The sequence below is a fragment of the Crotalus tigris genome, unplaced genomic scaffold (assembly GCF_016545835.1).
Source record: "Crotalus tigris isolate CLP2741 ecotype Arizona unplaced genomic scaffold, ASM1654583v1 scf7180000018549.3470463, whole genome shotgun sequence".
NCBI lineage: Eukaryota > Metazoa > Chordata > Lepidosauria > Squamata > Viperidae > Crotalus > Crotalus tigris.
The window spans coordinates 1,330,331-1,355,000 of NW_024097072.1; the positions used below are offsets into that span (position 1 = coordinate 1,330,331).

The 24,670-nt window shown below is 42.8% G+C and overlaps 2 protein-coding genes and 1 long non-coding RNA gene across 8 annotated transcripts in view; 1 reads left to right on the plus strand and 2 right to left on the minus strand.

The window, feature by feature from the left end:
* Positions 1 to 11,890, plus strand: part of LOXL2 (lysyl oxidase like 2) — a 51,123-nt gene extending 39,233 nt beyond the window's left edge. For 2 of the 3 annotated variants that reach the window (XM_039354214.1, XM_039354213.1), the window contains 6 exons: positions 3,432 to 3,594; positions 3,799 to 4,042; positions 5,503 to 5,618; positions 6,558 to 6,694; positions 8,236 to 8,347; positions 10,115 to 11,890. In XM_039354214.1, coding sequence (XP_039210148.1) covers positions 3,432 to 3,594; positions 3,799 to 4,042; positions 5,503 to 5,618; positions 6,558 to 6,694; positions 8,236 to 8,347; positions 10,115 to 10,182 — 840 coding nt within the window. In that variant the 3' untranslated portion in view covers positions 10,183 to 11,890. Of the gene's footprint in view, positions 1 to 466; positions 496 to 1,709; positions 1,792 to 3,431; positions 3,595 to 3,798; positions 4,043 to 5,502; positions 5,619 to 6,557; positions 6,695 to 8,235; positions 8,348 to 10,114 lie in introns of those variants that run through there. The other variant, XM_039354215.1, reaches the window with a different exon arrangement.
* Positions 3,978 to 10,644, minus strand: LOC120312904. Its single transcript, XR_005557989.1, has 3 exons — positions 10,513 to 10,644; positions 8,883 to 8,946; positions 3,978 to 4,114 (listed from the first exon to the last, which is right to left on the minus strand). It is a non-coding gene; the product is annotated as an uncharacterized LOC120312904 (long non-coding RNA).
* Positions 11,891 to 13,426: 1,536 nt separating the features above from the next.
* Positions 13,427 to 24,670, minus strand: part of R3HCC1 (R3H domain and coiled-coil containing 1) — a 16,148-nt gene continuing 4,904 nt past the window's right edge. For all 4 annotated transcript variants that reach the window (XM_039354217.1, XM_039354218.1, XM_039354216.1 and 1 more), the window contains exons 3-8: positions 23,686 to 23,823; positions 21,268 to 22,597; positions 18,489 to 18,661; positions 15,721 to 15,791; positions 14,644 to 14,739; positions 13,427 to 14,006 (exon numbers count right to left, since the gene is read on the minus strand). In XM_039354217.1, the coding sequence (XP_039210151.1) occupies positions 13,858 to 14,006; positions 14,644 to 14,739; positions 15,721 to 15,791; positions 18,489 to 18,661; positions 21,268 to 22,597; positions 23,686 to 23,823 (1,957 nt within the window). In that variant the 3' untranslated portion in view covers positions 13,427 to 13,857. The remainder of the gene's footprint in view (positions 14,007 to 14,643; positions 14,740 to 15,720; positions 15,792 to 18,488; positions 18,662 to 21,267; positions 22,598 to 23,685; positions 23,824 to 24,670) is intronic.

Sequence of the window (24,670 nt, forward strand, 5' to 3'; positions counted from 1 at the left end):
ATAATAATAATAATAATAATAAAGTTGGAAGGGACCTTGAAGGTCATCAAGTCCAACCCCCTGCTCAGGCAGGTAACCCTATGCCATTTTGGACAAATGGCTGTCCAGTTTCTTCTTAAAAACTTCCAGTGTTGGAGCATTCACCCCTTCTGGAGGCAGGTTGTTCCACTGGTTAATTGTTTTAACTGTCAGTTCTAGGTTGCTTCTCTCTTTGGTTAATTTCCATCCATTGCTTCTTGTCCTGCCTTCAGGCGCTTTGGAAAATAGCTTGACTCCCTCTTCTTTGGGGCAGCCCCTGAGATATTGGAAGGCTGCTATCATGTCCCCCCTCGTCCTTCTCTTTGTTAAACTAGACATACCCAATTCTAGCAACCGTTCCTTGTATGTTTTAGCCTCCAGTCCCCTAATCATCTTTGTTGCTCTTCTCTGTACTCTTTCCAGAGTCTCAACATCTTTCTTACATCGTGGTGACCAAAACTGGATGCAGTATTCCAAGTATGGCCTTACCAAGGCATTGTAAAGTGGTATTAATACTTCACGTGATCTTGATTCTATCCCTCTGTTCTTTGAGTGCTCAGGCCAGGATTTACTGAATTCCAATTTACAACATACAAATTCCTTGGGTTTTTTTGCATCATATAGGACTTTTTTCTGTGTCTGCTTCCCTCTGCGTTAGCCTTCTTTCTCCATAACCCCATGTTTCCGTGCATTCTACTTCCTTTCTTCCTTTCCTGTCTCCTTTAAAAAGATATGAAGGAAGGCTGGGAAAAAAAAATCATGGGTGGCCTTCTTTTGCGTCACATGAAACTGGGGTGCAACTTGAAGCTATCCAAGAAAGATCTTTTTACTGCCCAGAATAACCAAGAGCTACATTTACCAGTCAAAGATCAGTAACATGAAGAAGATGAATTGTGATAGAAATGGGATGAATTAGATACTAAATGACACTGTTTCTTTTGTAGAAGCTGAGTATAATTTGAGGCTCCACTTAATGTTCCAATATTTATTTTTGGAGCACTGTAGCACATAAGCACAAGGATGGCTTCGGGATACCAGATCAAAAATCCACCCGGTCCCATGTTTTTATTAGTGGTCACGGAGATACTTCCAACAAAGAATGAGGACGACAGTCTACTTTGATCATTAGTCCTTGGTTATACGAAGGCTCCAATTCACCATATTTTGCCCTCATCAGCTAGTCACACCCTTCAGGGATTTGAATCCGGGCAGCTTGCATGTTAGGCAGCTGTATTACCCTTTTGAGCCAGAGGTTCCCCCTTACTCCTGTCAGCAGAAACCAGGGAGGATATATATCTTATATGTTGGGTGAGGCACAGTCTACCAAATATAAAGCAGTCTGTTCTGCAAGTTGCCCAGGTTCAAATCCCTGAAAAGGTATGACTAGCTGATGAGGGCAAATGAACCTGAAATAGCTATACTAGTCTCCCACTAACTCTTTGCCAGCCACAAATTTTGAATTTATAGATGGATGGATGGATGGATGGATGGGTAGGTAGGTAGGTAGAAAGGTAGAAAGGGTGGGTGGGTGAGTGAGTGAGTGAGTGAGTGAGTGATAAATAAATTGGTGGCAGGAATGAGAGAGCGCATCAGTTTCATAGGAAAATGGCTCTCTGAAGAAAATGTTTTTTCATGAGGATCTCAATGCTCCACCTTTGACTTGTTGCAACTCATTTCATCTCCTCCTTCAGCCTTTCCCCAGGAAATAGGTTGGGCCGGCACACAAGAGGTCTATTTATTTTCTTGTACAGCAGCCAATTTTCGGTTCAGAAGGTAAGGACTACTATGACCACCCAATGCCCCCGTTTCCAATCTTTCTGCTTTGTTGACATTAGCAGCCCTTATGCTGTTTGATGGAAGAAGGCATTTCCTTGCCCTGGATCTACTCATTTTGGGAACTGAGGTCCTTGTGTTTGCTCCAGGCTGGGCCCCCCCACCCCATGGAGCATACAGCCCCTCTGTGTATGTGGAGCAGACTTAACCCGTGGAGGTTTGCATACCAAGGAGCCATTTTTAATGAGGTTCTGCCAGTGTGTTGTGACTGATACAAGGAACGTCCTGTTGGTTAGGACCTTAGCAGCATTTTCCTTAGGTGGAATATGAAGAAGAGATTCTGAACACTGGATGGTCATTACTCATTTGCTGTTTTTTCTTGCCTGATTGTTATACATTTGATTATAGTGAAGTGTTAACACAGAGGTCTTCAAACTTGGCCCTTTTATGACTTGTGAACTTCAACTCCCAGAATTCCTCAGCCAGGCCTTCTGAACATCAACTTTTTCCTGTAAAATACAAGAAGCAGAGTCTACCTTGTAAAATACAAGAAGCAGAGTCTAACATTGTGGTTTCCTTCCTCGTTATTGTTAGGCTCTGACTCAGCCAATCCCTCGAGGCTTCTTTAACAAGATTTATTGAAATGAAAGGGATAAAGTTGCATGGACGTCAGCAACTACGCTATTCCCAGTTTAGATGTATTCCCCAAAGTATTAGGGCAGGGATTTTCTGTGCTTCTATCTCACAAGCTTCTTTCCAACTGACCAGGAAGCAATTCTTTTCCCCCTGATAATGGAGCAGTTTGCAGGTGACTGTTTACAAAATCATCTCCTGAACTTTTTATCGTTTTGCCAGTCGACCATTGCAGTTGCTAGGATAGCTTGCTGATGACAAACAACTGCCAGCTGGAGGGAAGGTTTTGACAATATTCCATATTGTGAGTGCTGTGATATTTGTCCAGAATGTGCTACTGAGTCAGTTGCTCACATTTTTATGCTGCTCCCTCTTTATGATTACTGGCGTGCAGCCTTCATATATCCACTTCTTACTGGCTATGTTCTTTGGCCAGAACCTAGAAATTGTTCATGTTAATACTTTTAGACCTTTCATTGAAGATTTCCAGGAACATTGCCAAGTTCTGCTTCCATCATTAGTGCTATTGCAAAGTTTGAGGCTTAGCTTTGACTTTAGAGTGTTGTATGGACAAACTCAACCGTGCGAGAGCATTTGCTTCCATTTCCTTTGTTTTATTACATCTCGTAGGGTGCTTTGCTTTGCTTGCATTTGTTTTACTTAGGATTACTTCATGTCCTTTTGGGCCTTACCCATCAGGAAAGACTACACATCGATAAAGGAAGGCAGGAATTGCTTGCTCCAAAGTATACAGAAAACCTGAATTAGAATTAAATTTGAATTTGAATTAGAACCCTGGCCTTTAAATCAGGAATCCTTCTGACATGGATACCAGAAAAAATAATGGGACTGCTAGGCAATGAGCTGGTCATTAGGCCCCCAGGCTGGACAAAACAAAACTAAAATCCAGTGATTCCAGAGCTTACTGAAGTGGGAAAGGTGGTTTAAAACAGACTGCAATGCATCTATGCTTAATCACCTTCCCTTTTTTTGGTATTTCTTACTAGGAAACCTGGTACTGGTATGGAGACACTGGTGCAGACAATGTGGTCATGAGTGGGATGAAGTGCTCTGGGACAGAAATGGCTTTGTTCCACTGTCCTCATGATGCCAAGGTCACCTGTCCCAAGGGAGGTGGACGCTATGCAGCTGGTGTTTCCTGTACAGAAAGTAAGCTCTTCAGCTTCCTTTGCTCAAAATCACCACGGTTTATCTGAATCACAGTCAAGCGTGTCCGTGTTTTGAGTATTGTATCGGGTTAAACCAGGGTGAATGCTAACCTGACTGCCTTCCCTGTGAACTTTGGTTATTGTGACATAGTGAGCAAAACAAGAGGATAAAAGCATGATCCTTACTGTCAATTGATGTCTGCAGCTGCGGCGGATCTGGTTCTCAATGCCAAGGAGGTGGAACACACATCCTATCTGGAGGATCGCCCCATGCATGTGCTGCAGTGCGCCATGGAGGAGAATTGCCTGGCCTCCTCCGCGGTCAATACCTCGGTGTCCACTGGTCAAAGGAGACTCTTCCGTTTCTCCTCCCAGATCCATAACAATGGGCAGGCTGACTTCCGTCCCAAAACGGGCCGCCACGCTTGGATCTGGCATGAATGCCACAGGCAAGTCTTTCTTTCTGTCTTCACTTTTGTAGACTAGGAAGGACACAACTCATGGAGAGACATCACACGGACCTGCGAGAAAAAGGGTTCTTAGCGCGAGTTAAAATGCTGGTGGCCTTGGCCACTGGTTCCAAGTCAACCTCAACAAGCACAGGAGCACATTCCTGACCTGCTCACACAGCAGAAACAGAGCAGAAATATATAAACACAGCAGAAGTATAAATATATTATAATAGAGGTCATACAAATAGCAGTGATGCCCTAAAAGGTTTGGAAAACAACATAAACAAAAAGAGTATGAAACAGGTTGCAATGAACATCTCTTCTAAAAGGTGCCGTGTCTTTATAACCATCTGCTAAATCTAACTCAGGATGGGGGTATGTTGATGAAAGGAAGGCCAGACAGGATAAATAGGAGCAGATGGCTTTTCAAATCATCTTCCCTGAAGCTATTTAAACTTTTAAAGCTTAACTAAAGCTTTGAAGGAGGCCTCCCACCAAGTAAGTACTGTACCTGCAGCTGAATTACCTCCGTGGAGGTGAGCTCATTGTTTAGTTTGATCAAGGATATTGTGCAGCACCGCTGGATTACGTTTATTCCTAATTATGAACTGAGCTTCAAGAAAAGTAAATTCATTTCTGAGCAGGACAATTGCAACTTTTAGCAGGCACTAACCTCTGTGGAAACTGAGACTTGATTTATTGGCTTTGATCAATTCCGCTGAGCATTAATTTAAAAGACCTACGTCTCCTCTTTTTAAAGAGCTGTATCTTCTATATATTCTTGTCCCAATCTCTATATATCATCTTTCCCCCTCACGGCAAAGACTCAGAATCCCCTAAGGAATTTCTCAATGACAGGAATGGACTTGAGACTATCATGTCACATGAATTCAATTGTATTGTTGCTAACAACAGGATTCCTCCCAAAATGCATTCCATATGGTATTTATTTCCTTCTTCTAGACTAATGTCAACAAGCTGGATTTCATCCAGTAAATAAATAGTGACATTTGGGAGATACTTTCATCCAAATGAAAAGCATTTAGAGTTAACCAGTAGTAAATTTGGACAAGCAGTGGCTAGGCCCTAGGGCTTCCCGGTAGGCTAATATAGTACGTTAGTGAGAAAGGTATTCCCTGTATACATATGTGGTAGGGTAGATACCACAGTCATGATAATCTGCCATTCTGGCTTTGATTACAGAAAGAAAATGGCCGCATTCACCAGCCTTAACTATGATTTCCTACTAAATCACAGAGAGCCGAGTTCATCCATAGAAGAGAATAATTGTAGCTCAACGTTGAATTGTGGAGTCTTTGGTGCTCTCTGGGCTTGATAGTTCTCTTGCAGACATTTCATTACCCAACTAGGTTACATAATCAGTGCTGAGTTTACACAAGACATCAAATCTTCATTTGACAGCCTTCAGAAATCTGCTTTCTTTCTGGCTTCCACAGGCATTACCACAGCATGGAAGTCTTTGCTCACTATGATCTTCTGGATAGCAACTGGACTCAAGTTGCTGAAGGCCACAAAGCCAGCTTTTGCCTGGAGGACAGTGACTGCCTAGACGGTACATGGGTTCCTAATGTTGTTTCAATGCATTGCTAATATGTCGGTGACTGCTGATACTTTGAACTAGCTCTCCTTAATCCCCGGCTGTTTTCCCACTTAACATATGTCGAAGGCTGAGTCTTCACGGGGAGACTGTGAGCTGTTTGGTACCATTAAAATCAAATGGAGAATCAGCTTTCCACCGTCCATTGTTATCCAGCAATCCGGTTGAGGAATGCTTTCAGGGTCCAGGACATTCCTTGGAATAAGCCTTTAAAGATGATACTTTCCCCTTCAGAATGAAGAAAATACTAGCTCTAGGGCGGCAACCGGTCCTGTGGATGTAGGAAACTGCTCTGTTTTACATCAGAACAGTGGCCAGACTGATTTACTATATCTCTGTTGAAATGAGCAACATCTGAGGCTTCGCCCCACGAGCCTCCCTTCTGCCAAAGGTTTCCCCCCAAGTCAACTGGTATTGTGTACCTTCTTTTTGGAGATACCGTTGAACTGGGAATTTAATTCCATGATATGTCTATGGAGATTCTTAATCATCCAGCTCATGGTTATCCCAACGATTCTTTTTCCAAAAAGCAACTGAACTTGCTTGGTTTTTTTTTTTCCTTTGAAAATGTTCTCTTCTCATCCAAGAAGCTTCTTCAGTTCTTTCTTCAAAAACCAAGGAAGTCCAATTGCCTTTGGGAAGAAGCACCTTTGGGCTAATTACATGGTCTTCTTCGCCCTTCAGGAAGAAAAGAAAAAAGACACGACAGGCAAATTCCCATAACTTCTAAAAATGGGGGTCATCGGTCCTTGCACAGAAATGGCTGCCACCTTCCTCTTGGTGAGCTCATCGGAAGCCTGTCCATAGCTCACGTCTCTTATTGCTTACTTAGTTAAAACGCACATCAGGCCTTCCAAAACCTTGATACTATCTTTGTCCTGACTTCCTTCTCAGGTGTCCAGAAGCAATACGAGTGTGCAAATTTTGGGGAGCAAGGGATTTCTGTGGGATGCTATGATGTGTATCGGCATGATATTGATTGCCAGTGGATCGACGTTACGGATCTCAAACAAGGAGACTACATCTTACGGGTAAGCTGTGATTCCGCAAGTGAATGGTGACCACAGTTCTTGTTTGCAGAATATAAGCAACCCGGCCTCTCCCTTCACCAGCCAGCTGATTATCTTCATATGCTTGGAAGCATATCATCAGACTTAATGGAATCTGTTCTATGTTGGTCACATTGATGGACCTCTTAGCCCAGTGGTTCTCAACCTTTCTAATGCCGTGACCCCATAATACAGTTCCCCATGTTGTGGTGACCCCCAAGTGGGTGTGGCCACCAATAAGAGGGAGTAGGACAACTAGGGAAAAGGGAAAAAAATGGCGGACAGCCTTGTTTGGCGACCCCCGTGAAATGGTCGTTCGACCCTAAATGGGGTCCCGGCCCACAGGTTGAGAACCACTGTCTTAGCCATTACAAAGTGGGTTGAGCTGCGACATTCCTCCTGGCATTCTGCTTTGTCATTCACACCAGAGGGGAAAAAAGATTACGTGACATATCTCAGGGGCTGCCCCAAAGAAGAGGGAGTCAAGCTATTCTCCAAAGCCCCTGAAGGCAGGACAAGAAGCAACAGATGGAAACCAATCAAGGAGCGAAGCAACCTGGAACTAAGGAGAAATTTCCTGACATTTAGAACAATTAACCAATGGAACTGCTTGCCTCCAGAAGTTGTGGGTGCTCCAACGCTGGAAGCTTTTAAAAAGGGACTGAGCAACCATTTGTCCGAAATGGTATAGACTTTCCTGCCTGAGCAGGGGGTTGGACTAGAAGACCTCCAAGGTCCCTTCCAATTCTGTTATTATGTTCTATTCTAATCTGAATTGATGATACTTTGGATGAGCTCAGGAAGAATGTTAGCTCTTCGAGGTAGTCCAGACAAGTTGATGAGGGAAGCCTGATTTGCTTAACAACTGTGTGATTCGCTTAACAGATGCAGCAATCCACACACACAAAAAAAACCCTCATAAAACTAGGCTTGATCCACTTAATGACTGCCTTGCTTAGCAATGGGAATTTTGAGCCCAGTTGTGGTTATAAGCTAAGGACTACTTGTGGGTGACCCAATTGCAGTGGAGGGGATGGAAGGATATACAGTTTTAATGGCATTACTAAGCAGAATTTGAACAAGCCTGAATCTATAGCTTTGATCTTACATAAATGCTGCTCCTAAGGGAGATCTCTTAAGCCAGTGGTTCTCAACCTGTGGTCCGCAAACCCCTGGAGCGGGGGGCGTGATGTCACCACAGGGGGTCCGCCAAGGCTTGAAGAAATGTTATGATTTAAATCTTGAGTTAAATTTTGGGGGTCCATGGCCACAAAAGGTATTTAAAGGGGGTCCATGGTGAAGAAAATGTTGGGAACCACTGTCTTAGGCCGTTTTAGCTTCAGTAAATGCAAAGGTTGCATCAGTTTGTGCTAAAAAGAAACTGAAACCTTGCCTTTATATGTATGAGGGATAAAAAGAGAAAGGGCTTCAGCTGTATGATCAAACTAATTATTCTTACACACACACAATTAGGATTGTTATCTCCAATTAGATCACGCTGAAATTCCTGTCTCTTTACCCAGATCATTGTTAATCCAAACTTTGAAGTGGCAGAATCTGATTATTCCAACAATGTTATGCTATGTAACGTCAGGTATGGATTACAGCGTGTGTGGGTGTTCAACTGCCATATAGGTAAGTTTGGCTTTTGTTTTTCTTCTTTTGAACAACTATGGGATAAGCTTTGTATCAATAAAATAGTTCTCAGCTCTTCACAATCAGGAAACAGACTGTAGTAAGACTATCTTGAAAGCCTGACAAACTTTCTCCTCATTCTGTCTGTCTGTCTTTGTCTGTCTGTCTCTCTTTCTTTCTCTCTCTCTCTCATACTGAAGAGAATCAAGACAGAGCAGTCTTGAGTTTCTTTCTCACCCTACCTCTCTCAAGGCTATGCTGGTATTTATACAATTGCCCTCATGTTCCTTCTTTCAAGCTGTCTCTGTGGTCCTCTACAATAATTGAATAGCTTGTGTCAAAAAAGGGTAGGAAAAAGATTCTTATGTCATATTTTTACTTAAACATCCCATTCATTTCATTGCTCATGTGTTAAATTATACTTTAATTTAATACTAAATACTTTTGTGCTTGAATCAGAACCGGTTCATCGGTTTCTGAAACTCCCATTTAGATGGTCATTCTGGAATCCTGCAAGAGGTTTTTTTGCACATACCGGATAAATTTCCAGGAACCCCATCATGTTTCTAGAAGTCCCAAATGTCAGCTGGGAAATTCACCTGTTTTGAAAAGCAAAGTTAAAAATCAGCCTTATCTGGATATTTCCTCCTGGTTTTAACTGGAAACCCAAGTTGAACTTCTCCTGTTTTCAACTTGTGTTTTTCATCCAACTGATATAAATATCCAGGTGTAGCATTACCTCCAGTTTTTTTAAAAAAATTAAGAAATAAATAGAAATGTCACATTCAGTTGTACAATCTGTGTCAAAAGGCCAACACTTACAGCCTCTCCTCACCATTCTAGCAACCCACATAGGATGTTATTGCAGAACCTCAACTGAATTCAGTGGGTTTTTCTTTAGAATTCGTTTGCTGAATTTTGTTTTTATAACAAAAATGCATGACTATCGTTAAGTCAGGATGAAAGGTTTTTTTTATTAAGGGCCACATAATCTCCATTACAACCACTCAAAACCATCATTGCAGAAGCAGGCGGACTTTGAAATGGGCTGAGGTCCCTGATTCTTCCTTCAACAATACAGATAGTCCTTGACTTTACAACCATTTGTTTAGCGGTCTTTCAAAGTTACAACGGCATTGAAAAAAGTCATTTACAACCAGACCTCACACTCAAGAGGACTGTCGCAGCGTCCTTGTGTCACATGATCAAAATGATAATTGCAGCATCCCAGGGTCATGTGATTGCCGTTTGCAACCTTTCCCAGCTGGCTTCTGACCAGCAAAGTCAGTGGGGGAAGCTGGAGTTGCTTAATGACTGCATGATTCACTTAACAACTGCATTGATTTGTTTAATAACTGGAGCAAGAAAAAGGTCATAAAATTGGGTATGACTCATTTAACAATTGACTTGCTCAGCGATGGAAATTCTGTCCCCAGTTATGTTTGTAAGTTGAGGAAGACCTGTAGTTGGTGATGGTACAGTGGTTAGAATGCAGTACTGCAGACTAACTCTGCCGACTGCCACCTGTTCGATTCTAACCGGCTCAAGGCTGACTCAGCCTTCCATCCTTCCAAGGTCGGTAAAATGAGGACCCAGATTGTTGGGGGGCAATATGCTGATTCTGTAAACCGCTTAAGAGAGGGTTGTACAGCAGTGTGAAGCGGTATATAAGTCTAAGTGCTATTGCTGTTGCTGTTTTGCACATACAGTAGCTAACCAAGCCGACTCTGCCATTTGACTCTTTCTCTCTTTTCTCCCTTCTCACAGCCAACTCTTACTATGAGCCAGACCAGAAAGAATATTTCAGTGGACTTTGGAACAATCAGGTGTTTTAACTTTAGATCCTCATGGCTTTTCCTATGATTTCCCTAACCCCTGCTCGGAAAACTGAAGTATCAAGCAACCAACCATGAACGCTCATGTTAGCTCTGTAAGTTATTTTTCAAGGGTGTTACTCCAAACCTACTTTGCAATGTTTAGCAGCAGAAGACGCAACAGCAGACTCACATTTCACACCCGTTCCAAGAGAAGGAAGGTTTTGCACTAGCTGTATGACTTTGCTTCCCTCCAGGTACTTCAACAATTGCAAACTCTCATGCCCCCTTGGTCCACTGAAGGGGCATCTGACTGATAACTCAGCAAGGCGGTTTGGTGCTCAGAGTTACCTTTTTTGAGGACTTCTTTTTTCAGCCTTTGTAGTTGGTCTTGCAGACGTTCAAAAACCTGACTCTATGCCACTGGTGGGATGTCACCTTTCTTCATCTTAATCTGCTCACATCTCCAAGAACACGGGTGACATTTGATGTTGGGAGGGGGAAAAAAAGATGGAACTGTCAGTAGGGCAAGGAAAATATGATCATCCTAAGTTCCATCTTGGTTTTAAAAACCACTAGACTGTGAATTTTTTGAAACACAGTGAGCTGTTCATTTGCCCTGCCTTATCTTCCAATCCATGTCTTTTCCACCCATGTTACCCCACCCTTTTGTCATCCCATGAATATTAAGAAATACATCACGTATACCAAGTTTTTCCTACGATAGACCTCTCCCCTATTCATTACAGCAAGCTATTCTACAATATCTTTTAAGAAAAAAAAATGAATTTCTTAGGACACACTTTACACGGGAGTCCTTGGGGGGAATTCCAAAAATCAAGATGGCTACTCCCAGCTGTGTGATTGCAGCCATCTTTACTTTTTGACGACAACCCCTGCATTAGTAAATGTACGATGGTGCTAAGCACATTTGCCTCTGTTGGTTTGAGGACATGCATTACTGCAGAAAACCATTCCTACTTGAATATTCTTTTTTTTTTTAAGTAAAGGCCTTTACCCAGTTTGTATACAGTACTTTCAAAGGAAAAAACAACCCACGAGGTTCCAATTTTCTTATTTTTACTATCCTATACAAAAGAGGGAACTGCAAAATCAAGCTATATTTGCCGCAGTGGATCAGAATACCATATCCAGCATTTTGTTTCTAAAATAATAATAATCAGTGAAATGTTTTTGGAGGCTCAAAAAGGCGAATGTGGACTTTATCTATTGTTTCTTTTAAGCATCAGTGGCTAAGGGTAGATTGTCTCTGGCCGTGGATGTTACTAGGTATTGCTACATCAAGACTTTCAACCCATCATATTTGGGGACCATAACAGAGAAGGAATTCAATGTATCTAAACTGTAAAGAGAAAACATAAAATGATTTAAAGCCTTCCCTTCCTGAAAGCTCATTCCTTGGCTACTTTACGAAAGAAAAAATAAATAAATAAATGGGTAACCGGAGAGGTGAACCACATTATCGACGAGTCTCGTCCATTACTGTGGATTTATGCAAACCAAGTTCACACATCAGTTCTTGATCAGGGACACGGTGAATTTTTTTTTTAATAGCCATCCACTCCCTTTTTCTTGCTCGCTCGCTGATTCTTGCTTGTCAAATGAGAACTAGTTCAGACACGTTGGTTGGGAGGATAAGCTAAGAGGATTTTAAAACTGTATTTTGCACAGGTATAAGTGTTGTATGAATAAACTGAGATTATGCTGACCACTGGTAGACTTTCTTTTAAAAAGTTGCACTAACAAACTTTCAGAGCCAGTTCTCTGCACAACGGATATCTCTACTACACAATGGGCACGACAAGGCTAGTCACTTATTCACAAAACAATGTTTCGACTGGACTTTTTTTTTCTCTTTCCTTCCTTCCTCTTCCTCTCTTCCTTCCTTCCTTTTTCCTCTCCCCTCCTTCATTCCTCCCTCCCCCCCTTTCTTCTTCCCTCTCTCCCTTCTGTTTCCCTTTTTCTTTTGCTCTAATAGGCCAGATATCATGGGCTTTGTGTCTTATTTCCTAAAGCTCACAGTCAAACCTATTATGAATGTAGTTATTTATTTGATTAACTTGTATAGCCACCCATCTCAACAAATGACTCTGGGCGATGAACAAAAACAATGGTGCCATAAATAGATTAATATGCACCGCAGTTGAGGAAAACACCACAATCAGCTATGCCAATATGCTGCAGCATGCACAGCCAACAACTACGAAGACCTGGGTCCTCTCCCAGTTGTGCCTCCAGTGTTGTCACGCATAATCTACTCTTAGACCTGAAATCCAGCATGAGAGGGCTGAGAACCCATTCTCCCCCCCCCCCGTGAATTTTGAGACCCACACTTGCAGTGGCTTGCTTATTCCTTTGGAAAGCACACCTAAGGCAGAATTAAAGCAATACCATTTCCCATGAATAAAGGCACGTGTATGTGTCCCGGGATAATGTTTCAGGATCCAATCTGGATCGGTCACCAGGACTAGACGTTTAGTCTTCTGAACTTTCAGACTAATGCTGAAGTCCATCCTTGGAGAACTTCTCTCTACTAGAATGTGTGGTAGAGAGAAGATCTACTCTCTCTCTTTTTCTACTCTCTACATTTTGGTAGAAGAGAGAAGTTCTTCGAGGATGGATTCTAGCATTAGTCGGAGCGCTCAGAAGACTAGTTCCGGTGACCGACCCAGATTGGATCCTGCAATATCAATTCATCCACTTCATCTGAGCCATTATGTAGTTTGTAGGAGAGAAATGGCAAGAGGGCTCTAGCTACATTTCAGCCCTCCTTTTTCTATTGTTTTTCCCAAAAGTGGAACGCCAGCAGCTAGGGCTGTGCAACACTTTGAATCCCAAGAACTTGCTTTCAAGAGGGGCTAAAGTTGCAGCCTTCTGGAACTTTAGGCATCCCTCTGAACTCAAGTGGTAACTGCAGGAACAGTCCTGCGTCCCCGGGGAAAAAATGATCTCTGCTTGAAGGGGCTGCGGATAAGGTTCCATCCATAACCTCGCTTGCTCCGAAGAACCTCTTGGGAATTCAAAACGAAACCTGCGAGAATCCCAACGTCTGTTTCTCAAGTGCATTTGGAAGCTGAACTGGGCAAGATATCTGTGGGGATAGTAATGAAACCAGACCGAGGGATCAAAAGCTAGCCAAGGAATTCTCCTGTCTCCAGCCTGTAACCTGAGAGTAACCCAAGCTTTGAAAAAGGACGGCGAGGTTGGGAGGAGAGACAAAAGGCACAAGGAGGAAAGCAGAACGTTTGATACCAGTTGAAAGAAGTTTAATTCTATCTCTTGACGGGAATGAGAGGTTAGCTCCAGCCAACTTTGCAGGTTTCAAAAATTAATCGGCCCTCTCGCTTCCACGCTAACAAAGGTGTTCAATCAAGGTGTTTTTTGGCAATACTTTTGAGCTGGCTGAAGAAGTTTTTCTCTTAGGACACAGTGCCCTCCTGTGGGGCCTTCCCAGATCAGCCTCTGTCCCAGTCATCAATTCCCACTGATTTAACTCTAATCAATTTTCCCAATTCTAACACATAATGTTGTGATCATTGCCACCAGCCTGTCGCTACTTGAAAACAACAACGACGACAACACCACAACCAAAATGAACTGATGAGACCCGCCGTCATCACACTGTTGTATACATTGTTTTAATGCCACCCCAAGTCACTTTAAACCACTCTGGTTTTAATCTGGCAGGTTGGTGGTTGCCGGTTCCAATCCTCGACAGCCTGCATTCTGCTGGTATTTGCGCTGTAATCCTAAGGCTCTGGTTACTAGCCGTCGGGCTACTGCTGTATCTGTCTGAGGTCTTTCTTTAGTCAGCTGAAGGAGCTCTGAGGAAGGAAAAAAAAAGAGAGAAAGATGGCAGAGAAGGAGTAGAAAAATTGGAAAAGGACTAGAGAAGGAGCCTGGTGAAGTCTGGCCCAATGGGCTTGAAGCCACAAGTCATTTTATTTCACCAAGTAGATCAGACCTCATTTAAACCGACAGAGAACTTTTCATGTTAGAATTTCTTCTTTATATAAAAAGGCTGATTTTCAATTCAAAGAAAGTTAAAATGCAAAACTCCCCCCCAAAAAAGCTTTTTTTTACAGAAACAAACAAAAACCAAGAAATTAAAAACGTGCATTAAAAAAAGACACAAACACATCTACACATATTACTCTCCCTAGTTGAATGCTGATTAGTATATTGCAAGAGTATTAGCTTAACCGCCCGCTTTAAAATAATTTTTAAATCATCACCTTCTACAAATAACAGAGATGAAAAATGTGTTTTTCCTTCCTTCAACACCAGGACAAAGCCAAACAGAGGAGGAAGAGGAGGAGGAGGAGGAGGGAGGGAGGGAGGGAGGGAGGGAGGGAGGGAGAGAGAGAGAGAGAGAGAGAGAGACTGACTGCTTGCGTAGAAGTCAAACAGGTCTTCCACTGTTTTCAGGAGAAGGCGTGCCAAACTGATTACATATCTTACTTGGCCGCTGAAGTGCCTTGATTTTCGACTGTCTTGTTCCATGGATCAGAGGCCGGATCTTAACGGAGGTATAGTTCTGTTCCAGGGCTTGAGATGCTGAACAACGAGAGAGAATCCTTTGAGACACCAATTCACAGCAGATGCTTTTGAACTCAATGAGGTGGTCTCATAGAAGAGAATTCTTTTATTGGAGGCTGTCTTGGGGGCGATTGTCGGCAGCCAAAGCATTACTTTGTACTAATGCTGTAATCTCCTGACTAACGTAGCAATAGCAATAGCACTTATATACCGCTTCACAGTGCTTTACAGCCCTCTCTAATCAGTTTATAGAGTCAGCATATTGCCCGACAATCCGGGTCCTCGTTTTACCAACCTCGGAAGGATGGAAGGCTAAGTCAACCTTGAGTGGGTGAGGATCAAACTCCTGGCAGTGAGCTGAATTAGCCTGCAATACTGTATTCTAACCACTGTTACCACCACAGCTTCCTTCCTTCCTTCTCTTTGTTTTCCTTCCTTCCTTCCTTCCTTCCTTCCTTCCTTCCTTCCTTCCTTCCTTCCTTCCTTTCCTTTCCTTTCCTTTCTTTTCCTTTCCTTTCCTTCCTTCCTCCCTCCCTGGCTGAGGAATTCTGGGAGCTGAAGTCCACAAGCCTTAAGAGTTGTCAAGGTTGCAGATCCCTGCTTTACACCATTCCTGCCAAATAGTTGTTCAGAAAACTCACAGCGATTGCGCACCCACAACTCCAGGAGGCAAGCTATCCCACTGATTAATTGTTCTCAGGAGATTTGTCCTCAATTCTAGAGTGGCTCTCTCTTTGATAAGTTTCCACCCATTACTTCTTCTCCTGCTCTCTGGTGCCCTAGAGAACAAATCAATCTCCTTTTCTTTGCGACAGTCCCTTGAAGATACAAAGCTGCTAATGAAATCCCTACCTCCCAAATCCCAGCACTGCGTGATTATCGTGGCCCCCAACAAAGTCATTTTTACCCACTCGAGCTTCCATCCACCAACCCCAGGAGGGAGAAAACAAGAAAATAGGCTGCATACCCACGTACGGACACACACAAAGGCAAAATTACCTGCTGCCAAACTGGAAAAGATCCCGAGGGCATGAGTGTCATCAACCCACTGCAACTTAAATCCACTCTCTCTGAAAGAGACAGATCGGAGTTACTATTCTTTAAATGTCATAGTTTCACGGGAGTTAAGATTTCATGCAAAAGCAGGTCTGACGCTTTCATCTCCCTCCAAGCATTTCCTGTATTCCTGCCCAGTAAGCAGATGCGAAGGCACTGGGATGGTTATAGGTATGGGGGTTTCAAAATGGGGTGACATGGGTCCCTCATGCGAAGCTGTCTATGTACAACTTTAGCAGGAATAATGCATTTGGTGGTGTAGTTATATGACTAGACTAGACTAGACTAGACTAGAATTCTACTCTACTCTACTCTACTCTACCTTGGTAGCGCATGGGTTAGAGTGCAGTACTGCAGATTAATTCTGCTGACTGCCAACTGCCAGCAGTTTGGCAATTCGATTCTTACTCGCTCAAGTTTGACTCAGCCTTCCATCCTTCCACGGTTGGTAAAATGAGGACCCAGATTGTTGGGGGCAATAGGCTGACTCTGTAAGCCGCTTAGAGAGGGCTGTAAAATACTATGGAGCAGTATATAAGTCTAAGTGCTGTTGCTACTACTGGATTGGGGGAGAATCAGATTCAAGTCGTCATTGGACCATGGACCGAACAATCTTTCTCAGTCCAATCTATCCCACAATGTTTTAGGGAACAAGAGAAGGAAAGACTTCTGTAGAAGATGCCTTCAGCTCTCAGAAAAAAAAGTCCGGAATCAAATTTATGCATTTGTTCATTAAATTGTATAGTCACCCATTTCACCCAAAGTGACTCTGGACAGTCTACAGTAATCAAATGAAATCAATCACTAACATAATACATTTTCTAAGTATTCTAGCAAGGCATGGATAAGTGGTCAGGTCATCCTAGTTCAGATAATGCTGGGGAAAATAAGCATTTTTTTCTTCTTTCCTCAGTGCTGCATTTCCCAACAAGATCTTACCAGACTCCCTTCGTGCGTATTAATTAGGAGAAAATATTACGCCTGCAACATACCCAGACTTTTGGTTTGGCTTCCAGTTCTCTGTCAACTCAAAGAGGCATTGCCCTAATCAAGCTATGAACAGTAGGTGTCCTGAAGAATGTATTCTGTTTGATTTCCATTTTTCCAGTGCCATCGAAGAAAAGACTGCATAAGCTGCATAATTAACTTTGTGACTCCGCCGTTGCATAATGCAGCAAGGATTATTAAGTGAGGCTGTTTGACTGCTTAGACCACATTCAAGGCCGGTAGGAATAGTCAGAAACAGAGTGTCCAACCTTGTAAAAATGGGGTTTTATTTCTAACTGCAAGAAGCAAACTCAGCTTAGCTATTATTTTCTTCCTAACCTGCTTGGGAAATATAGGTCAGGCTTTTGTGCTAACTCAGGGGTAAGCAACCTTGGCTCTCTTATGACTCGTGGACTTCAACTCCCAGAATTCCTGAGCCAGCCATGCTGAGGAGAAAGGGAGAGGTTTCCAAGCTGGGCCATGCTGGCTCAGGAATTTTGGGAGTTGAAGTCCACGAGTCATGAAGGGGCCAAAGTTTCCCTCATGCTGGCTGAGGAATTCTGGGAGTTGAAATCCACGAGTCATGAGGGGACCAAAGTTTTCCTCATGCTGGCTGAGGAATTCTGGGAGTTGAAGTCCACCAGTCATAAAAGAGTCGAGGTTGCTTATCCCCTGGCCTACTGAGCATACTGAAACCTGGGTCTCCTAAATCCTAGTCCAGGGGTAGGCAACCTTGGTTCTTTTATGACTCATAGACTTCAACTCCCAGAATTCCTGAGCCAGCATGGCTCAGCATGGGAACCTCTCCCTTTCCCCTCAGCATGGCTGGCTCAGGAATTCTGGGAGTGGAAGTCCACAAGTCATAAAAGAGCCAAGGTTGCCTACCCCTGGGCTAATTCTCTCCCTTTCTCCCTCCCCCAAACAGATGTTTTATAGCCTCCAATGTTGAAATTAGCAGAGTCAAATCAACCAGTGATCAATCTGTACAATCCTAGCCACAATGCATACCACAAGAGGGTGCTGAGATTGGCAATTTGGCTATGGGCAGTGCTCAGAGATGCCAATTTTTATGTCTCTGTAAAGTTATCCCAAAGCTGCTTTTTGAAAAGGCAACTGAAGTTTGTTTTCCCTTGAAGACGTTTCGCTTCTCATCCAAGAAGCTTCTTCAGTTCTGACTGAATGGGGGAGGATGGACTTTCCACAATCAGGACAGAGGGGACCGCTGGTTTTAAAGAGGGATCAAACGGGCCATCTTAATTAATTAAATTTGAACGGCCCTCTCTCAACAGAGAGAGATACGACACTATCTCCTATTTACAACTCAGTCCTTTCCGCAGTTCCAAGAAGTTTCCATACCCATTTGCGCTTCGTATTCAGATGTCCCTGAGGGCACAGATAAGCCTTCCCGTAGCCTCAACAACTCTCAGAAAGAGTGCCAACAGATGACTCCACCATTCAGTCAGGGCTGAAGAAGCTTCTTGGATGAGAAGCGAAACGTCTTACAAGAAAAGTGAAGTCCAGTTGTCTTTTGAAAAAGCACCTTTGGGATAACCATAACCTCAGATGACTGAGAATCTCCACAGACTCTGTAAAGTTACATTTTACATTTACATCTCTGTGAAGTTACAATATATTTCCCCTCCAGAAAGAAGGTTCTGCTTTTGGTCCTAAATACTGGGACGGTCCTAAACAGGAAACACCACACTTTTTAGCCCACCACTTACTGGAAATCGGAAAATGCCTCCATAAGATGTTCTGTTTTTAGCAATGGGGAAAAATCATAGATCTCTAGCACGTGGCCAAAATCTCCTTCATTGATCTGTGCCTCCCCGTAACTAGAGTAATCAAACTGAATCTTCTCAATGCTTATGTCCTTTATGGTCAAATAATTTGTGATCTGAAAAAGAGCAAAAAAAAAATCAAATCACCTTTACATCTTCACTTCTAAACAGTAAGAATCAGTGCAAACCATCATCAGCAAAACTAGACAATGGTCATTCCGGATGTGTTTTTTTTTTAACATTTTAAGCAACAGCTAAAGTGCCATGGTAGAATCAGATGTCTATAATTATAATTCATACGGCCATCTATTAGCTAATAAATTCCTCTAATTTATGTTCACAGAGCAATTCTCCAAACCCATAAAAGGGATAGAAGCCCAGAAATAGCTTTGCAGGCATACGATTCTACTGATGAGGTAGGACTAGCAATTTTAATAAAGCCTCTATAACACGGTTGAAAATGTTAAAAACTTTAAACAATAAAATACACAGAACGTGTAACTTTGTTTGCATCTTATGATTTATGTTGATTGCTTTTATTTATTATCCTGATTTATGTCGATTGCTTATTTAGTATGCTATGACTATCACTGAGTGTTGCATCCTTATTTAGTATGCTATGACTATCACTGAGTGTTGCATCCTATGTTTTAGGATGATTGTATCTTACGATTACGATCATGATTTATCACTTTGTTGCTTGAATGTACACTGAGAGCTGATGCACGGGAGAAAAATTCCTTGTGTGTCCAATCACACTTGGCCAATAAAGAATTCTATCTAAAATATTTAAAACAGCAACGATACTCCTTAAGATAGTTCTGCTCTCCCTGCTCTTAAAGACTACACACGTTCATATCTAATTTTTTTTTATGCTGCTTGAACTCCTAAGAGAGGAATTATTCATTAACAATCAAAAGCTGTTCAACTGCAGTGGATAAAAAAAATGGACTCAAATCAAGAAAGATTCGTGTTTGTGTATTAGGTATTTTGCACTGCTTTTCACTTCCAAAGAAAGAAGAATCAGACTGGGAATAATCTCTGCTAAGTAACAAACAGCCCGCTGAGAAATATCAGGTTTCTAGCTCAGGCTAAGCCAAAATCTGTTTATTTTATTTTATTTTTTGGCCAGGAAATAACATAGTTGCAAACAATGCTTAGTGTGGAACAAACTTCCAATTGGGAAGAACAAAAAAAATAACACGTGTTAAAATCAGACAGGTGCTTTACCAAAGACCATGGGTTTCACTTCACGTGTGTGAAACCAAACTGTTGTATTCAAGAAACGATGGTTTACGGGTTTAATGCAGCAAGTCAGTCAGTGAACAGTTGACATGCACACACAAAAAGGGCAAAAAATAGAGGTAGTCCTCAACTTACGACCACAACTGAGCCCAAAATTTCTGTTAAGTGAGACATTTGTTAAGTGAATTTTGCCCTATTTTACTTACAACTTTTCTTGCCATATTTATTAAGTGCATCACTGCCTGATCCTGAGACACTGTAATCGTCATAAATGTGAGTCAGTTGCCAAGTGTTTGAATTTTGATCATGTGGTTCATATTTATGATAAGAGTATCTTTATGGTCATCGTGTAACTCACAACGAAATTAAGTGCTGTCCACAGTGCACACTCCACACAAGTAAAAACCACAAATAAGAACATACATTATATACACACATCCTTCACATTTAGAATAGAACTGGAAGGGACCTTGGGAGGTCTTCTAAATCATTCCAGACAAGTGACTGTCCAGTCTCTTTAAAGATATCCAAACGCAGTTAGTCCTCAATAGACCACTACAACAGAGCACAAAATTGCTGTTATTCATCAAGGCAGCTGTTAAGTGAATTTTGCCCCATTTTATCATCTTTTTGCCATAGTTGTTAATTGAATCACTGTCTTTAAGTGAATAAAATAGAATAGAATAGAAAATAGACTAGACTAGACTAGATAGAATAGAATATCTTTACTGTCATTGTGTAACTCACACCGAAATTAAGTGCTGTCCACAGTGCACAGTACACACAAGTAAAAACCACAAATAAGAACATACATTATATACACACATCCTTCACATCCTATTGCATTTCAATGTTGCAATATGCTGTGGTATTTAATATGGTTACAGCTCTGGGATTAAAAACTATTTTTCAGCCTAGCTGTCTTTGTTTTTATTGTCCTGTACTGTCTGCCAGATGGTCATAGTTCAAAAAAAGAAAGGATGTCCGGGATGAGATGAGTCTTTAAGAATATTTTGAGCTTTCCTAAGACAACGGGAACTGTACAGTTCGTCCAGGTGGGGGGTGAGGGAGGGCAACCAATAATCCTCTGGGCAATGGTAATGACCCTCTGGAGCGCTTTCCTATCTGCTATTGTGCAGCAAGCAAACCATGATGGTTGCAGCGTCCGGGTTGTGTTTGTGTGTGCGCCACGTGATCCGCTTTTGCGACTTTCTGACGCACAAAGTCAATGGGGGAAGCCAGATTCGCTTAACGACCATGTTACTAACTTAACAAATGCAATGATTCACTCAACAACTGAGGCAAGAAGAGTTGTCAAATGGGGCAAAGCTCCACTTAACAAATGTTTCACTTGGCCACATAAATTTTGGGGCTCAGTTGTAGTCTTAACTCGAGGACTACCTGGAAGTTAAATTAAAATTATTTCCAATAAATAAAGCCGGGCTGGTGGAAACAGATAGCGACAGCTTGCTGTTACCTCTTGCAAGAGTTCGGCCCCGCAGTCATCTTCGAAAAGGCCGCCCTTTCCTTCTGCTGAAGAAACAGCCGTGCTTCTGTCCCCAGCAGACAGCTCGACCCCCGGCCACTGAGGTCCCTCCGGGGCTACTGACTCTTTCTTCTGGCTTTCAAACGGTAGCTTGGCTTTGCTGGGACTGGTCTGCAAGTAGGGCTGAGCTTGAGGGTTTAGCTGAGATGGAGTCTTGCAACTGTCCCACACCAAGAAGTCCTCCTTCGTGACTTGAGATGGCTGGGTTTGGCCACGCTCGAATGGAACTGCAACGGTGCAATCTTTAGATTGGGTTTCCACTGACATCTCACTGTCGTCCTTGGAGGACTCTGCAGTTCTCGTTTCCAGGCCTGGGAGAAGCTTTCCCTCCTCTCCTCCACTGGCATACAGGCATGTCCTGTGGTCATTTTCAAAGAGGGGCAAGTCCTGATTAGAATTCAACCGAAAAGCATTTGAAGCATCTGCCCCACTGTTTTCAGGAAGGGACAGGACACTTTCTAACAGAATGGAATCCTGGCCGCTTTTATGGGAATCTTCTAGAAAGAACGGCTTTGTGCTCAACCCTTGTTGGACATCTGGAGCTTTGATCTTCTGGCCTTCAGGCAAAGGAGAATGTCCACTTAATTTGGAGAGAGACTCAACAAAAGTCTCCATCAGTCCTTCCAGAAGACCTGAGTTTTCACAGCTTTCTGGGACAAAGACGTTTCTGCCGTCTTTGTGTTGGGGATATATTTCAGACAGGTTTGGACTGCTTTCAAATCCCAATGAGGCCAACTTCACATTCTCTTGCTTTTCCAGGTAGGATGCCCTGGGTGCATCCTTCCAAAGAGAAACATCTGGGCAGCCCAGAGCATCTCTGCCACTTTGATTACCAGGCTCCATATTTGAATATCTTTGCTTGGGGGGGCTTTGGGCCTTTATGTTTTCACATTCGGTCTTGCTGGATAACCTGGTTCCATCTGGAATCTTTTCACTGCCAGAAGAGGCCCTGGATGCTTGACATTCCTCCTTGTTGCTCCTACAATGCAGCCCACTCTCAAATATTTCTGTGGAGCTACCTTGTCCCAGGTCCTCCAGCTTCTTCCGCATCGCCCTGGGGACATAGAGAGCTCTGTCTGGCTTTTTGGGGGGCTGCCTTCTAGCCCGGCCGTTTCCCCTTCGAGCTTGGGAACCGTTGGCCAAGCCCTCCATCTGCCGCGGGCCTCCTCTGGATCGGCTCCCTCTACTTCTGGCATAGGGAGGGTGGTTGATGTGAGACGCTTCAACAGCACCATTGGGGCAGTCTGGCTCATCCGGCAACCTAAATCCAAAATAGAAGAGTCCAAAATAGAAGAAGCGGGCAAGTCAATGTCTAGAACTCAAGGCCAAATGCATCCCATTTTGACTACCCTGTGTAAAGACAAAATCAAGAGTTTGCCTCACTAAAGAATCCAGCATAGATGTTTACTGGTCACCATCCCTGGATTTTAGGGATTTCCTTCCAGGACGGTAGTAAGATGCTAACAAGGAAGTCAACCAATCAGAATAGAGTTGGAAGGGACCTTGGAGGTCTCCTAATCCAACCCCGTTTAAATAGGAGATCCTATACCAGCGGTGGCGAACCTATGGCACGCATGCTAGAGAGGGCACTCAGAACCCTCTCTGTGGGCACGCGCGCCTCGCTCTTTGGCTAAGTTTTCACAAGAAAAAGCCATTTCTCGAGCCCCTTCCTAGCCAAAACAAGCCTCCGGAGCGAGCGTGCTGTTTTCAGCTTTGAATTATATCAAATCTGACACCAAAAACAGACTAACAGATGACCTGATGCATGTGCCTTGCTCTCAAACTTACAAAGTATGAGCCAAGGTTAGACAAATGATCAGCATGCATACAACAGCAAAAATCACATTAATTGTTCAAAAGCGTGCCAAATGCAAACTTTTTACCTTTCAGTAAAAAGTTGTTTGTATCACTGAAAGCTTTGTTATTCTGTTTTTCTTTTAAGACAAAAGATGTTAATGTACGAATTGTTTTTTTCTAAACTAAAACCTCGGTATTCAGATTAAATTGCCGTGTTGGCACTTTGCAATAAAGAAGTGGGTTTTGGGTTGCAGTTTGGGCACTCGGTCTCTCGCCATCACTGTCCTATACCATTTCAGACAAGTGACTGTCCAGTCTCTTCTTAAAAACCTCCAGTGATGAAGCACCCACAACCTCTGAAGGCAAGTAGTTCCACTGATTCTCTTCACTGTTAGGAGAGTTCTCCTGCTTATGGGCTCTTGAGCAAAATCTCAATCTCTCATTCATCCAATACATTTAATTTACTTTTGAGTTCATTTTAAAAATAAACGAAATCTTATTTATTCGTGTAACCTCTTCTTCAGTTCCTAGCACCGAAAGTCAGCCTCCCACCTGACTGCCGCATGACAGACCACCGTCCTTCTTCTCCATCCTTCTCCAACAGAGAAGCTGCTCAGGAGATCAACGTCATCGACGGTTCGGTGGATCAAGTATCTCAGGCGACTAGATAGAGGGGGAAACAAGAGGACTCTGCAAGAAAAGAAGACCACAGAATAAAACCAGTTGTTGATTTTAAGAAAGGGCAAAACTCCCTCCCTCTTCCCGGCTCCTGCCAACTAGCAGTTCAAAAGCAGGCAAATGTGAGTAGATAAATAGGTACCACTTTGGTGGGAAGGTAAGAGCGCTCTGTGATGTCATGCTGGCCACGTAGATAGATGATAGATAGATAGATAGATAGATAGATAGATAGATAGATAGATAGATAGATAGATAGATAGATAGATAGATAGAAGGCTGTAAAACTGGAATGCAAACAAGGAGAGGCGGGACAATTGAGGCAATTTCAGTCAATTAGGACAGATGGCCCTATTACACGGTCAATGAGCAAGAAACTGAGTTAGCAAGGTTTATAAGAAAATTCCCCACCCCATGACACTCACTCTGATGACGCTGGCAGTAGACTAGCGAAAACTTAGGTTGTTTTTAGTATTGTAAATAGTTATTTTTATTGTTTTAGTGTTTTAACAATAAACAGCTGGTTTATATTCTTCCCAGAGTTTGAGGATTTTCTATCACTGGATAGGTAGGTAGGTAGGTAGGCAGGCAGGCAGGCAGGCAGGCAGACAGAAAGACAGACAGACAGACAGACAGACAGATAGATCTAGAGCAGTGGTTCTCAACCTTTCTAATGCCGTGACCCCATAATACAGTTCCCCATGTTGTTGTGACCCCCAACCACTTATACATCACCGGGTGCCAAGGGCGTGGCCAAAGAAAAGGGGAAAAAAATGGCGGAAAGCCTTGTTTGGCGACACCCGTGAAATGGTCGTTCGACCCCAAATGGGGTCCCGACCCACAGGTTGAGAACCACTGATCT